Source organism: Thunnus maccoyii, chromosome 10, assembly GCF_910596095.1.
Source record: "Thunnus maccoyii chromosome 10, fThuMac1.1, whole genome shotgun sequence".
Taxonomy (NCBI): domain Eukaryota; kingdom Metazoa; phylum Chordata; class Actinopteri; order Scombriformes; family Scombridae; genus Thunnus; species Thunnus maccoyii.
In genome coordinates this window covers 29,299,260-29,315,195 of record NC_056542.1, presented here as the reverse complement: position 1 = coordinate 29,315,195, position 15,936 = coordinate 29,299,260, and the positions used below count along the sequence as shown (strand labels likewise).

At 41.5% G+C, this 15,936-nt stretch overlaps 1 protein-coding gene across 4 annotated transcripts in view; it reads right to left on the bottom strand.

Moving 5' to 3' along the window:
- The window catches only part of LOC121904923 (vacuolar protein sorting-associated protein 13B-like), a 342,443-nt gene that overhangs the window by 2,471 nt on the left and 324,036 nt on the right, over positions 1 to 15,936 (bottom strand). For all 4 annotated transcript variants that reach the window (XM_042422730.1, XM_042422728.1, XM_042422729.1 and 1 more), the window contains 13 exons: positions 15,182 to 15,370; positions 13,528 to 13,674; positions 11,732 to 12,018; positions 10,854 to 10,981; positions 10,539 to 10,735; positions 9,282 to 9,400; positions 8,142 to 8,592; positions 7,428 to 7,592; positions 6,669 to 6,897; positions 4,656 to 4,832; positions 4,331 to 4,501; positions 3,063 to 3,239; positions 1,122 to 1,224 (listed from right to left, as the gene is read on the bottom strand). In XM_042422730.1, the coding sequence (XP_042278664.1) occupies positions 1,122 to 1,224; positions 3,063 to 3,239; positions 4,331 to 4,501; positions 4,656 to 4,832; positions 6,669 to 6,897; positions 7,428 to 7,592; positions 8,142 to 8,592; positions 9,282 to 9,400; positions 10,539 to 10,735; positions 10,854 to 10,981; positions 11,732 to 12,018; positions 13,528 to 13,674; positions 15,182 to 15,370 (2,540 nt within the window). The remainder of the gene's footprint in view (positions 1 to 1,121; positions 1,225 to 3,062; positions 3,240 to 4,330; positions 4,502 to 4,655; positions 4,833 to 6,668; positions 6,898 to 7,427; positions 7,593 to 8,141; positions 8,593 to 9,281; positions 9,401 to 10,538; positions 10,736 to 10,853; positions 10,982 to 11,731; positions 12,019 to 13,527; positions 13,675 to 15,181; positions 15,371 to 15,936) is intronic.

Here is a 15,936-nt window from a genome sequence, read left to right as displayed (position 1 = left end):
GTCATGTTTCTCTGACGGTGTGTTTACTTTGGAAGGCAGGTGTTCAAATTGCAGAGCAGATGTTGAAGCAGCAGCAGTAGGGACAGTTTGGTTCTGTTCAGTGTTACTCTGCTCAAACAGTCTGACCCCTCAAGTGTCTGGGCTACCTGTAGTAGTAAAAATAATTGATGGACGCCTGATGGAAACCAGTTTGACTGCAATGCAGCAAGAATAAAACCACAAGGGAGCATTATCTCAGCATTCATGTATTTTTATCCTTTTTTTCATCTTCCTCTAACATTAGGACAGCATACTGCTAACCCCTCGGGTGATGACAACTAAAGTGGAATGTCTTAAAGAAATATTGTATTTAAAATTTGGCCTTTTTCCTCATGGCAGTTGACAGTCGACACTGACTGCTATTAGAAGTAAATGTTTCATAACTATGGAAACCAAACTAGATTGCGGAAAATTCATTATACAATGCCATAAATGCCTTTTCTACAGCTCTTGATAACCTTCTGGAGACACAGGCCTCTTATAAATTTTTATGATAATATTAAGTGTTCCACTGAGAGAGCATACTGGAATCTCTGGGAACACTAAGATCTGATGCTGTGCTGTAGATGCAGCTGTGCTTCTAGCTATATTTTTACGACACAGGACCCAAAGGTAACCTTCTGCTTGGCGCAACATGCAACCTTTGTAAACTCAGTTTCTCACAAGCTCCAAACCATTCCAGCACACAAAAGAAGGTGTTCCTCCTCCATCTGATGGCACAGAGAAACATCTCTGGATAGACTCAGAGTTAAACAACAAGAACAATTTCTAGCTGGCGGCTTTGGCAGAGTGCTTATAAAAACCTTTTACCATGGCTCGATGAGAACAAGGGAGGGCAGGCTGGCTACCATGTGTGTGATCAAGGTCAAACATCTTTCCAGACTTTTTTTTTTGGGGGGGGGAAAGTGGCTAATGAACCCTCCAAGGTTTTTTTTTAAACAAGACAGCAAAAATGATGAGAGCTAAGGGAGAGAAAAAGAACAGCAGATCCTGGAGAAAGTCCAAGAAAAAGCAAAGGCGAGAACACATGTCCCACTTCTAAGGAAGAGCTTGATGAACAATGAAAGGCTTTGGGGTCATACCAGACATATTTAAGGTGGCTGTTGAGGGCCTGAGCAGACTTCTCCTCTGTAGGCAGGTACAGTTGTTTAGGAAGCTGCCATAGTCCTGCTCCGTGGAGGATCCCTGTTAGAAGAGACACAATCATAAACATCAGCAAAACTGCCAGCTAACCTTGATCTGTGTTTGACAGTGTGTGTGTATTACATACATGCATATAAGTACTACGTGCATTGATTCGATAATGCAGATAGGTACCATTCTAACTTAAATGTTACTTTGATCATTTTAAACATTCCCTTCTCTGTCCGGTCACTACATGGACTTGTAAAAAAATCCTGATCAGGATGGTTCAGCGTACATGTCAGAGTGAGTTCATAACCCGTGTGCGTGTGGTCAGTTTTCCTTCATCCCATTCTTGCTGTCAGCAGAGCGGCAGCAGCAGCGAGCCAGTGAAGTCATCAAGTAGTTAAACCAGAGTCATAAAGAACACAGTGAGCTCCATTAATGATGTCACTGCAGTGGTGCTCAACGCTGCTCAGCTCTGAGTGAGTGTTTGAAAGTGTGTGTGTAGATACAGTATATCCATGTGTTTTATATGAGAGGATGGAGTGTGACAGAATTATGACACAAATCAATGCAGTTGATCTCCCAATATTACCAGCAGATTGAATTTTTTTCTGCGTATGTTGTTAGTGTGAGTGCTGATGTGTGTGCTGGTGAGTGTGTCTTTCTGTTGAGGCAGCACAGCTTTGTGTGCGCTCACGTGGATCCACGTGCATATGCAGACATTTGTGCGTTTGTGTTCTGTTGAGCCTACAGTGCTCTGAAGGTCAGGTAGATCAGAGCCATCGCTCTTATATCGTTCACCTTGTAGGTAATTTATGTGCTGAAGCCGAGACCTGTTAGCGCCAACACACACACCACCGTCCAAACAACTCCACACACCTTAACAGCCTGTATGTTCATGGTTTCTGTGTATGTATGATTAGGCATATGAGTGTGTGTGTGTGTGTGTCAGGGGCTCTTTCAGCAGCTCTGTCCTGGGTCCTGCACTACTGAAAGTTGGCCTAGTAAACACTTGGCTGCTGCCTGGAGTCACAAGGAGAGAAGGGGACAGCCTGTCCATCCATTGATAGATTTACAGTGTTTCAGACATACTAACTCTGATTCATGTATGTGTTTATTACAATATAGTTGCCTGAGGCTGCTTGGAAAGTTTTACACAAGCCTTATTTGTTGAGTTGTCCTGAATAAATCTGAGACCTTGCAGCTTATTATTTGTGCATGGCCTCTCGTCACACTTCAGTTTACTGCTATGTTGCAGTGATAGTGTGTACATGTGTGTTAGAGGAAAATTCTGGTTTATTTGAACCTAATTTATTTCCAATAAATGTGGCAGTCGTGGCTCTATGTTTCATGCTAACTTTGCTCTCTGCAGCTCCGTTATTGAGATTCAGACTGAGACTCGGGCGAAGGAAGCCTCATGTACAATGATGGTTATCAGGGCAACGTCTGTCAGCCTCCTACCGCTTTTGAAATAAACATGAATTGCTTCAAAAGTTTGTTTCTGAGCCTGAATGCAAGTCAACATGGGAACTAGCTGTCTGTAGTTTGCGTCTCTACATGACTTTGCAAATATAATTACTTCAGGTTATCTAAACACACTGATCAGTTCCTTGCCAAAAACAACTAAGAGACTATTAAAGACTATTAAAAAGCTATTAGCTTTCTACAGTTCCAGGAGTCACATAACATTTTATATTTATTCCTTTGGTGGACGCTTTTGTCCGAAGGGATGTTCTTAAACAGTTGGTATCCAAAAAGGGTTGGTCCTCGTGTTCATGTTGTGGGAACGTGCTTTTAACTTTTCTGTTTTGTTTGTGAACGATCATGTGCCATAAAAAAATAAACATAATAAATTTATTCATCATCTTATTTTCTTCAAACCATCCTGAACTTACCGTATCCAGTTTGGGACACCAGCTCGGCTGCTCCTCCGATGGGCTTCGTGAAAACCCCCACGATGCCTTTCCCCACTCCAGAGATGACCCCTTTGGCTTTGCTACCAGCTGAGCTCTGCAACTCCCAGTTCCTTTGGAAGTTCTGCATGGGCTGGTCTACGATGCCTGCTATCGCTCCTGCAAGAGCAAGAAAGTCTTTGTTTTTAATTGATGTGCTTTGAAAAAAAAAAAAAAAACAGATAAGAAACTTAAAATGACAAAATGCAAAATACACATATAGTTCACGACATCTGTGATTTTTCATTTCAGAGAGACATGGGAAACAGTATCCAAAGTTCCATAAATGGGAATCACACAGATTCAGACATGCTTTTGCCCTACAGAAAATATCTAAACATTCATTTTACATATGACACAGATGTTGTGATCAACAGGGTATCTCAGGAATTATAATCCACTGTAACCCAGAGAGATGCAAGCAGCTGTTTGGTTTCAATGACGATATGCTCTGTATGTCTTTGAGTCTGATTTGAGACAGACTTGAGTTTTACTGCCCTGGGGGTGTTTATTGAGTCCCTGCTGTGCTGTCTCCACTGCTCGCTCTCATGGCTCTCTGTGTGATTGTGCACAGCACAGTGTGTGCGTGTGTGTGCCTCTTTGAGTGTGTGCCAATGGAAGGCAGATGAAAAGTGTGTGAGCAGTCTCTGTTTCCATACATATCGGGTGACCTGATGTTGAGGCAAGAGTGATCCTTTATTGGGCTTGATGATGAAAAGTTATTTAAAAAAAACAAACAAATAAAACCTACATAATTACTGCTAAAATCAAACAAAAGGTTATTAGTAAGTGCACTACTTGTAAAGACACTTACTTGCTGTAACCCCAAAATTGTTATTGTGTCCCTTCATGACTTTCAGAGTCTGGCTAACTACCCCTGGTGACTGAAAACACAACAGTATTGATGTCAATTGTTCCTGTCATTTGTACCATTCCTCATCTAAAACCACTGATTCTGTTGTTGAGAGTATGAATAATTATGTGGATAGTGAGTTGCGAGACACAGGAATAGATTTTGGATAATTCAACTACATTCTGATTTAGAGCTGTGATGACAAAGATGAGAAAAATATTACTATAATGTGCAGCAATATTATTGATCAGCAATCTTGAATCCAAAAGTAGATTTAAAATGTAAAATACAAGTGTAAGAATGGTGGTTACATGAGATGTGTGTGTGTGCATGTGTTTATGAGCATATCCTCACATACCTAACAAGCTAATGCCGAGTCGTGACAGTCCCTGCCTCAGTCCATCCCCGAGGCTCTCTGGTAGCTGCCGTCTCCACTCCTCCTGCCTGGTGTAGTGCTCCTCATCCAGAGACAGACGGTCCATGTTCCTGGCCAGGCTTGTTGCTAAGTTGGTGATTGATGTCAGGGTGCCTGAACACAGATGGCCGTGTTTTAATACGATATTCAGTTTTCAATAACAATTTCAAACTATTACTTTATATTTGAGATCACAAATAAAACTTTATGTGTGAAAAGACAAATTAACATTTTTGTGCTGTGAAGACATTCTGAACATCTGTGTCACCTTTTGAGATATGTTTGACAAAGGAGGTGGTCCCTCTGGAGACCCCACTGACGAAGGCTCCGGGTCCACGAGTCAGACCCTCATATGGCAGGCGGAAGAAGTCGGATACGCCGTTACCGATGCTCCGTACCAGGCTGGCAGGACTGCCCAGGATCTCCAAAGACCCCACCACCCAGCCTGAGTCAGTGAGAAACAACCACAAACACAGGATAGTTACATTCGGTGATGTTACACAGTGACAGAGATTTACACATGCACTGTGTAATCAATCTCACTAGTGTCAGATTTTTGCAGAGAATAAAGATTTTCTAAACTATTTTGGAGTACCTTGGATCTGATTTATTATAATGCTACAATAGGTTTCAGCTTAACCATCCTTCTCTCTGATTTTCTAGAGAGAATTTTGTCTTTTTTCAGTTTAGCTTCATAAGAAAATCTTGGACGGGAAGCAATATTTAAATAAGCAAAACTTTATTTCTATTATCTTTGGAGGTGACCACAGTGGTGTTATGAAACATAACTTGCAGAACATTCTGTATAATCCCACAGTCATTTGTTAAACTGCTGAAATGAGTTTTGTATTCAACAGAAATAAAAAGGAATACATCTGGAGCACCTGCTCTTAGGAGGAACATTCCATATACAAGCCCCTTGAGTAAACTCACTTTCTCAAGCCTTTACTTGCCAAAAGCAGTTTAGAGTGGGAGACTCTCCCAATAAAAACAACTTACAAAATGTTTTACATCACAATTATGTTTAACATTGTGTTAATTCCATCAGATTCCTTTCTCAAAAATACAACACAAGCACATATACATATATACACTCATGCACACAGACGTACACACTCCCGTATGAAATCATACATGTGCCACAGCTAGATTTACAGCCTCCTACTATCTCACCTCTCTCATTCAACCATAGAGTCCCCTTCAGATGGCATGGCTCATTGATATTTATGCGCTGACAATTGCATCACAAAAATCAAATAGCCATTTCTCAAGACGCCAGACCCGGCTCTGCTCTTATTCTCCGTCAATTTGCACTTGAGTGATGGACTTTAATGGTAGAAAATCAACTCCAGTGGGGCCTAGAGGTCGTTTCTGCTTTACATGGTCTCCCAGTTGTGGTTTTGGTAAAGCATAAAGTCCTGACAGGAGCTGATGTTTACAGGGCTGAGTCATGCTTTTAAACACACACACACACACTACCACACACACACACACACACAAGGCATATGCATAGATAGTGTATGCCTTTTAATATCCATAAGTCTGTCTGTGTGTAAATGTGGTACTGTACATCCTGAAGCTAATCAGTCCCAGAATGCAATGCTTCCCCCAACTCCATGATGACTCAGGAAGAGGAGAGTGTGGCGAGGTGACGTGTTGAAATACGAGCAGAAATGAGGGCTCTAACGAGAGACAGCGGGAAGGAAGCGTCCGGCCAGAACGGTGATTTCTGATGTGGAAATGACTGGGTTAAATCAGACCATGTGTGGAGGCTTTGACTAGACAGCAGGACAGCACAGGACAGGGGTAGGGAGGCTTTAGGGCCCGATAAGTCAGACTTAGACCTGGTGACCGTTCACAGACTAACCATAATGTCCTGCCAACACAAAGACTACGAACCATCAGTCAAACCTTATGATAAAACAATAAACTTTGACAATGAGAAAATCTAAATCTTTTCAAGCCTCCAGTGATTCACAGTCTTTTGCTTCCTGCAGCTCCATAGTTTTACTGCACTTTCTGCCACAAAGCAATGGGAGCCCCTGGGTGCAATCATATGGAAGGCTCAACCCTAGATTTAGTGAAAATAAATCATGGAATTTCTCACTTGAGCGCACACCCGGTTATTTTCCTGTCCATATCTGCCACAATTGTGACATGAAACCTACCACATACAGATTATGAATATGTGTCCCTGTGGTGTGAAAAGAAAAAGAAAGTGTATGCATTATCAGTTGGGTGTGAATATGTACAACACAACTCCCTCCAACCACTTGCGTACCGGCTCTGAAGAGGGCTCCAGCAGCATAGTGCATGGCCAGAGCGTGGACCAGTTGTCTGGCTGTGGTGCAGAGCGGCCCTCGCTCGAACAGGGAGAAAGCGAGAGGAGTGTGGTCTGAAGCAATGTACAGCTTCAGGGAGGCATGGATGCTGACCAGCAGGTTGACCGGTTGGATGGTCAGCCTCTGCAGCCTCACAGGGTGGACCAACGCCTGTATCGACTGAAGAACCTGGATGACATTTAAAAGAGTGTTATTATAAGAGAGGAATGTAAAAAAATAATATAAATAATGATTATCACTTCATCTTATGCCTTTAAAAATACACAGCACAGACATACATTACTTAATAAGACATAGAGATAATGGCTAAATTAATATCACAATTATCTTGTATCTCACACATTATTTTCTAACATAACAATATGAGCTTAACATGTGACAAATCAGTAACGGTATTTGCTTTTTTTGTATCACATCGTCCATCTCTCTTCTCATCATTAGAAATATTACAAAGATGTGAAAGATCGGCTAAATTTAAGCAGTAGTTTAAACATTTTTACAGCAACAGAACAAGACTGCTGGAAATGATTTGTAGGCATGTTGTTAGACATAATGAGGTTGAATGGTACTTCCTGTATGTCTGGCCTGAGCTGAATGTACCACTGTGGTAATAATACACTGAGAATGCTGTGACTAAACCAGAGAACATTCAGCTTCTTTGGTGCCTAAATTAAAACATTATGTAATGAACAGTGCACCTGCTCGGGGAGAATGGGAGCTGATCCAGGCTCTCTACTCCTCTGGGTCTCTGCTGTGGCTGAGGCCAGGGCAGTGTCAGGGATGTAGGTGTGGAACAGGGTCTTAATGTAGTAAACAAAGGTGTCTTCGAGGTAGACTCTGGCAGGCTGGAGCTGGAAGCTGACCTAAGGAGAAAGCACACAAAGCTGTTATGAGAACTGCTGATTCATGATTGCTTTCAGGTGTCTAAGGGATTAAGTCTTTTTTTGCAAACAGCAAACATCAAGCTGTGTAAGAATCTACAGCTTAATTACAACACAGAGTTACATAAAACTTTAGCAGCCCCTGAAATGATCCTATCCCAGCAGCAGTACAATGGAGTACTGAGAAGATAAACTACACAATAAACTAACAAAGACTAAATTCTCTAAAGTATATTTATGTCCCTGAGCAAACTTTGCTTGTACTAGGTCACTCTGTCAATAAGTTGTTGCTAGGTGGTTATGAGGTTTTAGGTAGTTGCTACAGTATAGTACTGCATGGTTGCTAGGATGTACTAGCAAACAGTCATAAAGGTAGTTCCTAAAGTGCTCGTAGTAGAAGTGCATCAATAAAAGCTGAAGAAACAGGAAAAAAATTAAAATTTCAGCAAATGTGCAGGACTTTAAAGTGACAGCAGCAGAGCCAACAGCAACAAGGAAAATGAAATTAAATGAAACAGGACTGAATCCAACCTCCTCCACAGTGCATCTGTCTCCAGCCAGTGTTATCCTCAGCTGGAGGAAACAAGAGTGTTTAAACTCTTCCAGGAGTTCAGGAGACTCAGAGGGGTTGGCATCGCTGCTCCACTGAACCCCGGGCTCAGCTCCTCCTCTCTGCTCCTGGCAGAGCAGCACGGGGAAGTGGAAGCTGGCTCGGTTATACAGCTGGTTGTCCACTTGCAGACTGGAGCAGTATACTTCGATCAGGGAGGCGCCAGGCATAAGAGCAGAAATGGGTGCTGCACCCACTCCAGGGTCAATGGTCAGCTCTGGGGGCAGGAAGGTGGGTGCTGGAGACAGGCTGAGCAGCAGTTTGGTTAACGTGAGTCTCAGCAGCTCCACAGAACCAGAGGGGCTGGTGATGTCATCACTCAACACCACGCTGGCCTCACTCAGGAGGACTCTAAAGGACAGCTTGGTAGACCTGAACACAAAACAGAAGTTATTAGTTTAAAGTATGATAGTTAGATAAATAAAGACCAGGAATGGTTTTTACTGACGCAAGTCTAGCAATTTTTTAAGCTGTTTAATTTTATTTTCCTTTTTTGCCCTCACATCTCCATGTCAAACATATCTTAAGTCTCAACTAAGCGTGTGTGTCATTATTTTGATTATTTGCAGAGAATAAAAAGAGATTGAACTAATTAATCTTGTCCTGTTGATGTTTCATGAGTTTCCTACTACCAGCACACCAGAACATTAACAAAGATCATTGACTGAGGTAATTTGTTTACATTTACCTAATATATGATTATATTAATTTCCTGTTTTGCCAAAATGACAAAGCAGTTAAGTGTTGATGTAATGGAATAAAGCTGTAATGCGATGTTCTACTGTACAACTAATTTCACTCATGACAACACGAGGGTTTTATTGCCCTCCTGTGGTGAAAACGATGCCTGTTTCTTCATGTTTGGAGTCTAGTAACGACTGCTGCATGAAAACATTGCTGTTAACAATAATCACAAAGCAATTTGAAGTCAACACAATAAAGGGCGCATGGGTAGATACCTCGAGGTTAGGAAGAACAACATGCACGGATGATTTCTTAAGATTCAAATATGTAAGGAGCATAAAACAACAACAATCAAACCACTGCCTGTGCACACGTACCTGCTGTGCTGGCTGATTACTGCATCCACGCTACCCTCTGGTGCCAGAGACAGAATCAGTGTTCCTCTCTCATACACAACGTCTATGTAGAGACAGCCAAAGCCTGGCAGGAACACCACCTGAACAACAGCAGAATACAGATATGTGGTGACATTGTTGATTAATACACTTTTTCAAACAGCTATGGACAAAGTGAACACACTCATTTTCACCTTGAATAAACTTTGACATGTTAACTTTACCCATTCATAGCTCAGCACTCTTTCCACTGTCCTGTGCGTGTAAGAGCATGCGTGTGTCTGACTTTAACCTCCACCACTCCAAGTTCAGCATGATCAGCCACTCATGTGACGAAAGGAAGCAGATCCCTGCTGAACACTTCGCTGAGCAGTCATAACAAGTCTGACCTTTGACCTCTCACCCCTAGCACAGAGGTCAGACGAGGACCTCACAGTAACCAGAGATACACCACCTCGGCCTCAACCCCAACCTGCAGCTGGCTAGACACAACACTAAACATTACACGCACAGCTCCTTAACATCTTGCTAACCCCACACTACTTCACTGACCAGACCAAAAATACTTACGCTGGCTCTCTACTCGACCCCACTGGGCACACACACACACACACACACACACAAAAAACACAGTTGAAGTAAAATTGTATGAACAAGCTTCATACAAACCCTCAGAATTAATTTTACACTTAAGATGCCAAGGTGATCCGTCAAGATGCCATTTGTTTTTCATAACAAAGATAGTTTTGGGAAACTATAAAGGGAAAATTAGGGTTCACAGGGATCCCTTCCAGTCATCATGTATCTGGCTGTTATTAGTCAGTTAAAGTCCAATCACTACAAGGCTATAATGGGACTATTCTTCTTTGTGCATAAGCAATGAACAATGAACTCTGGCTCCATCTAACTGCCAAGTGGCTGTTTCAAGCACTGATTTGTTATCACTGGGAGATGTGAAGTTCTTGAATGTGCATCAGTTGTGATTAAATCTTCCTGACAATGAAAGCTCTCAGGAGGAGCACTTAAAGGCAATTTTTGTGTTGAAATAACAAGTACGGAAGAGATTTATCCATCCAAATGAAGTGTTATAACCCTACACTTAGTCATTAAAATCTACTAAGAAATAAACAAAAGGTAAATGTACGATATATATTGTGTTGGATGATGTGACCTGCCATCACATGAGGGACAAGTTCCTGACATGTTTACACCTCACCCTACCTACAAGCATGCTTTTACCTGAGTGCCGGGGCAGTTGATATCTATGCTGTCAGTCCAGTCTGTAGTGCTGTGGTCTGAGGTGGTTTTCAGCAGCAGCGTGGGCAGCACCTCTCTCTGCCTGCAGTCAGGGAAACTGGAGAAGTGGTGGTAGAGCTCATGATGCAGGGAGCAATTAGCAGGCAGAGGACGACAGTGTACCTCAGTCCTTGGAGTTTCTGTAAAAGATCAGATAATTGATAATTGTAATCCCCCTCAAAAGTTGAGAAAAGGTCAGAGAAAAGGGAGCGAGATGTGAGGAGAGCAGTCAAGTCCTGTCAGTCCGTCTCTTCCTACCTTTGACATTTTCCTTAAGCAGCAGTGGGATAGGACATTTGTTGTGGATCAGCATCCGAGGACAGGGGTCCTCATTCAGAGTGATATATGTCACCCCAAGGTGCTCCTGATACGTCAGTACTATTGCTCTGAAATACAAATACATAGAAATACAACTAAACAAAGCCATAAATAAATAGTCCAAAGACAGCTTATATCCCAACCTCCTTCAAACCAAACACAGATAAGAGACCACACACCCACCCACATGTCAAACATCAAATTACTGATATGTCCATTTTCAAATCTCTGAGGTGCATCCATAGGCAGAGCCCTAACTAAGCATGGGAACTGACAGACTGCTACTCTGTGTGTGTGTGTGTGTCTCCATATTTGTGTTTCTGTTTGTGTGTGTGTTTGGCTGCACATCTTTACACACAGAGTAAATTAGAATAAGCTGGCCGGTCAAACACCAGAACACAAGGGTGTATCTGCAAAGAAAATATGAAATATACTCATTGGCCCATTTACTGTGAATACCCTTTCAATGTGTTTTGGTAATTGGAAGATGAATTAGATTTTTACTAGCCCTACTCTAGGACAGAAGATTTAAGAGTAAAATAAAGACAAAAAGACTGAAGAAAAGAAAGAGAGAAAGTAAATAAGACAGAAAGAAAGTCATGAGACAGGCTGAAAGGAATCAAGAGCACAAAACAAGCAGAGAGACTGACAGTGGAAATGTTGAGGGCATTTCTCCTTTTGCTTCATCGCCAGGGTTTAACAAGCTGTGACCAGTTACAGTGCCTCCTCGCTTTATGTCCTGTGCCAGCTTGGGTTTGATACCCTGCTCTAAATGGACTGTTGCTGCCAGAAAACCACAAATGCTCCAGTTCACCCACCTGCTGCTCAGGCCACCCCCAGAGTCTGGTTCCCCAGGAACCGATAAACTCTGCCTAGGGAAGTCTGGTCGGATGGGAGCAGGGAGGCTCCATGCTGTAGATCCAACTCCGGCATCAGGCCTGGGAAATGAGCTGAAGAGCATGTGTTTGAGCGGCAGAGGGAACCCCACCTTTCCCTGCTCACTGGTTTGGAGGAGGTCCCAGCATGGCACTGAGCAGGGTTTGGCCAGGGATGACTCTTCACAGGGCACCAGGGTGAAAACTGCTGTCTCTGGTATGTCACAGGTCTGGGCAAAGGACATGATATAAACATCATAAGGAGGGATGAAAAGGAAAGAAAACAAACCAGGAGAGGAGAGGGAAAATAAGTAAATTTAAAAAAAAAAAAGAAGAGGGAAGCAGATTAGGAGGGAAAGAATATAAAAGATTTTATAGAAGAGAAGATACAACAAAAAAGATATGAGGTGTGGAGAGAGAATGAGAATACGGGAGGAGACAAGTTGGATAGGATAGGAAAGGATATGAGATGGGACATTGAGTGGAAAAAGCAAAGAAAGAGAGACAGCTAAGAAGATGCAAATGATTACAACAAAAGATACATGGTAAAACCACATTGTTATTGTATTCTCTTCTTTCTCCCACTGAGCTTAGTGCTAAATTGGTAGCAGAGAAGCCCTGCTGTGCTGGTTTAGCAGCCAGTGAGCAATGAGTAGTAGAGGACTATAGGGATTAGGCACTAAGCATGATGAATAGTCAACTAGAAAGACATTCCTAGCCTTGTTTGTGGTCTGTGTTATTGTTAAGCTCATCGCCCACTATTTAGTTTTTTTTAAGCCCCTTTTTTAAAAGGTTTTTCAGTCAATTAGTGGCAACTGGCAAGCCCTGCCATCCTTCTTTAAGGGGATCTGAAAGCTCGTAAAATGACATCACTACATTGTTGCTCTCTTTGGGGACATGCAGTAGATGAAAGCGAGAAGGGAAACCTGCATCCAATTCTGGGTGTTTGTCTTATGTCCCTATGAAGTGCCATTGCCACATGGTGAGAACAGTGGAGGGAGAGAAGGGGGGGGCAACATGATCTGATGGAAAACGGCTTGCTAAATCCCTGCAATGTGTATGTGTGGTAGTAGTGGGTCGGTTGGATGGATGTGTGTGAGTAATGTGCGCAGGGAATATACAGTATATGTGAAGCTTCAGCAGGACGGGACAGACATGATGCAGGGCCATACACATACAGTACCAGTCAAAGGTTTGGACACACTTTCTCATCCAAGGGAATGGGAAGATGTGTCCAAACTTTTGACTGGTACTGTACATGAAACATACACACAGGCCTTATGGTTATGAGGTTGCAGTATGAAACTGAAGCTATGGGTCCAGTAAGTTTAAGAAAGTTGGAGCTAGCAGTTATGCTGGTGAAGACTAGGCAGGTGTTATGATATATGTATGTAATACTGTAATATTTTGCCTCTTTAGCTCCAGAACAGTGCCAGCACAAGCTGTTGTTTTATAAATTTAAATAAAGGTGGGGGAAAAAAAAAAATTCTGTATTTTTGAACTTCATATTTTGCCATGCAAAAAAAAATCCAGAGTTGAACTGATTGACATTTAATTAAGTCAAAGAAGAGATCCTTTGTACTCTTGTGAAACTTCCTTTGAGTCATTCTGCTGAGGTTTACTTATTGCAGGTTTGTGTTCATTGCAGTCTGAAAACAGTGTGACTCAGAGAAAAAAAACTCAGTTCAGTCCATAGAGACAGAAAAAAGCCTGTTCAACAGAGCATTTACGCATATTACCTGGTCATCATTTCCCAGTGCATGGTCCGTCAGCAGAGGCCTGTATTGTATTGTGTAAGGAGTGTTGTTGACTAGAATTGTTCTGTCCTCTATCTGTAGGATCTGGATGCCATGTCTCACCACAGACGACACGCAGAACTGACACAGCTACAGAGGAAACAATAGACACTGAGATGTCAGCCATAAATGGTAAAAATGTTTTTATTACTTGACAGATCTGGATATTAGGCTCATCTGGTGAGATAAAGAGGAAATAAAAATGTTGCAGTGATCAAATACACAGTAAAAAATTATGTCTGTTTTCCATAAACCACATTGTACTGCATTGTAGTACAAAACAATTTCATGGTACCCACTATGGCCTTAATATAAAATTAAATTAATTTCAATAACTACATGTCACTGAAGTCAGAACTTAAGTTTTATTCCTTCCTGGTTTGTTTTTTTCAGATCAGTATACTTCTTTTGTTTGTAACTAAATATCTTATTGGCAGAAAATTGCAACATTGAATAAAAACAACAAAAAATGTTTGTTTCAATCTTTCATGCAAGTCCTGTTGATAGATTCATTTGTAGCTCCTTTTCCAATGTTGCCATAAAATGATGTATGTATGGTATTTAATGCTTGCTGTTTATTTAGACATTTTACTAGTAGCTACTACTTCCAAGGCACTAAACAATTTGATTTTAACTACAGTTCAAAATGTTGCAGAAAAACAGCTGACTTGGGCTATACCTGACATGGATCAGATTTGGCTTTTCAATACAAAGATTCAACTATTCGTTCATTTTTCATATACACTATCTGGCAATCAGAAAATCCATTGGCATGAGTTTTAGTGATGATTTTGACCATATTCACATAGTCAAATGTAACAGAGTCATGGGAACATATTTTTGAGCATTTAAAATCAATAAAAGACAGCTGCATATGATGCAAGATTTGAGTTGCGGCCTATTTGAATTGCCGACATATAATGTCGGGCTACCATATGGATTTGTTGGAATAACGAGACAGGCGGCACACATGTATTTCTGTTTAAATCAAGCTCTTATAGCCTATTTTATACTTTAAACATTAAAAACAACATGTAAATGAATAATAGCTTCTCTGGTCAGTTAACCAACAGCGCATGTTGTTTCTTTTTTAGCAAGCGCGCCAGCTAGCCCTGGAATATAAAAATATATTTATGATTCCCCTTATTTATAATTCCTCATTGAAATATTATCCCTGTGCATTTTTATAATGCACACTGACTGACAAACAAAGAAGACTGTTCGTCTTGAAGAATCTCAGTTGACTGAGGGGTCTCTGACAGATGATTTCAACTCGACTTTCAGGGGGCAGCCCTACAGCTGATGACTAAAAAGAGCTAAAACTGCCATGTAAGTCAACAGACACATCAGGATGTGTAAAATACATTCTGACATATTGCTACAAAGTGCCCCATTAAAAAAACAGTTCTGGACTTCCACTGAGAATTCAATAAATTACGCAACTTTCCCTGTTTGGAATACACTATTTCAAAATTCATGACATTCAATGAACAGTAGTGAATGTACAGTATATCATATAAGTTTTAAAGTTATATAATACTCTTCCTACTTCCTATAATACTCTATATAATACTAAAACTCAAACTCTTCCCCTCACCTTCTGCTTGCCAGGGAAGGCTCCCAGGGTGATGTCGGCTTCGACATATCCCTCCTCATCCAGAGTGACTACCTCTGAGCCTGAGCCCTCTTTCCATCGAGGAGAAGTCAGGTCGTGGACCAGTTTCAGTGCTGTCGACTTGTGGACGGTGTTAGTGTGAGCCCAGTAGATACCAATCTGGAAGGCTTCCTGGAACGTGGGAAACGAAAGGAACGGAGGGGAGAGAGAGGGAACAATGAGTGGGTGAGAATGGGAGAGTGGGAATCAGTGCTCAAATTATTGTCAATTACATCAGGCACTATTACTATTTGATTGCATTTTGGAAATGGTCACATGCTAGGGTCAGCTGTGGCTTCACTTCCAACAACTCAACTCAGTGTCCCTGATGGTGTACATGTTCCCTGCATAGAATTTCAAATAGTCTTGGCAAATAAAGAGTTTATAACTTCCATTACTGTTGACTTTGTTAGAAGAGCATAATTTAGATGCCCTACAGATGCCTAAGTGACACGCTGTTCATCTGGCTCATGAAACATGCTGATCAAACACCAGTCTTCTCCCATAAACCGATCAACTGTGAGTCCCAGCTGAGACCAAGTCTTCTCTCCACTTGTCGTGGTTTGATAAATAGCAGGGTGCTATGGAAACAATGCTTTATTTGTTTCTGTTTCACAGACTATTACACATTTACAACTTTTTATTTTGCTTTTTTGTGTTGAACCGTATCAACACTTGTTCTTTGATATGCTGCCTTC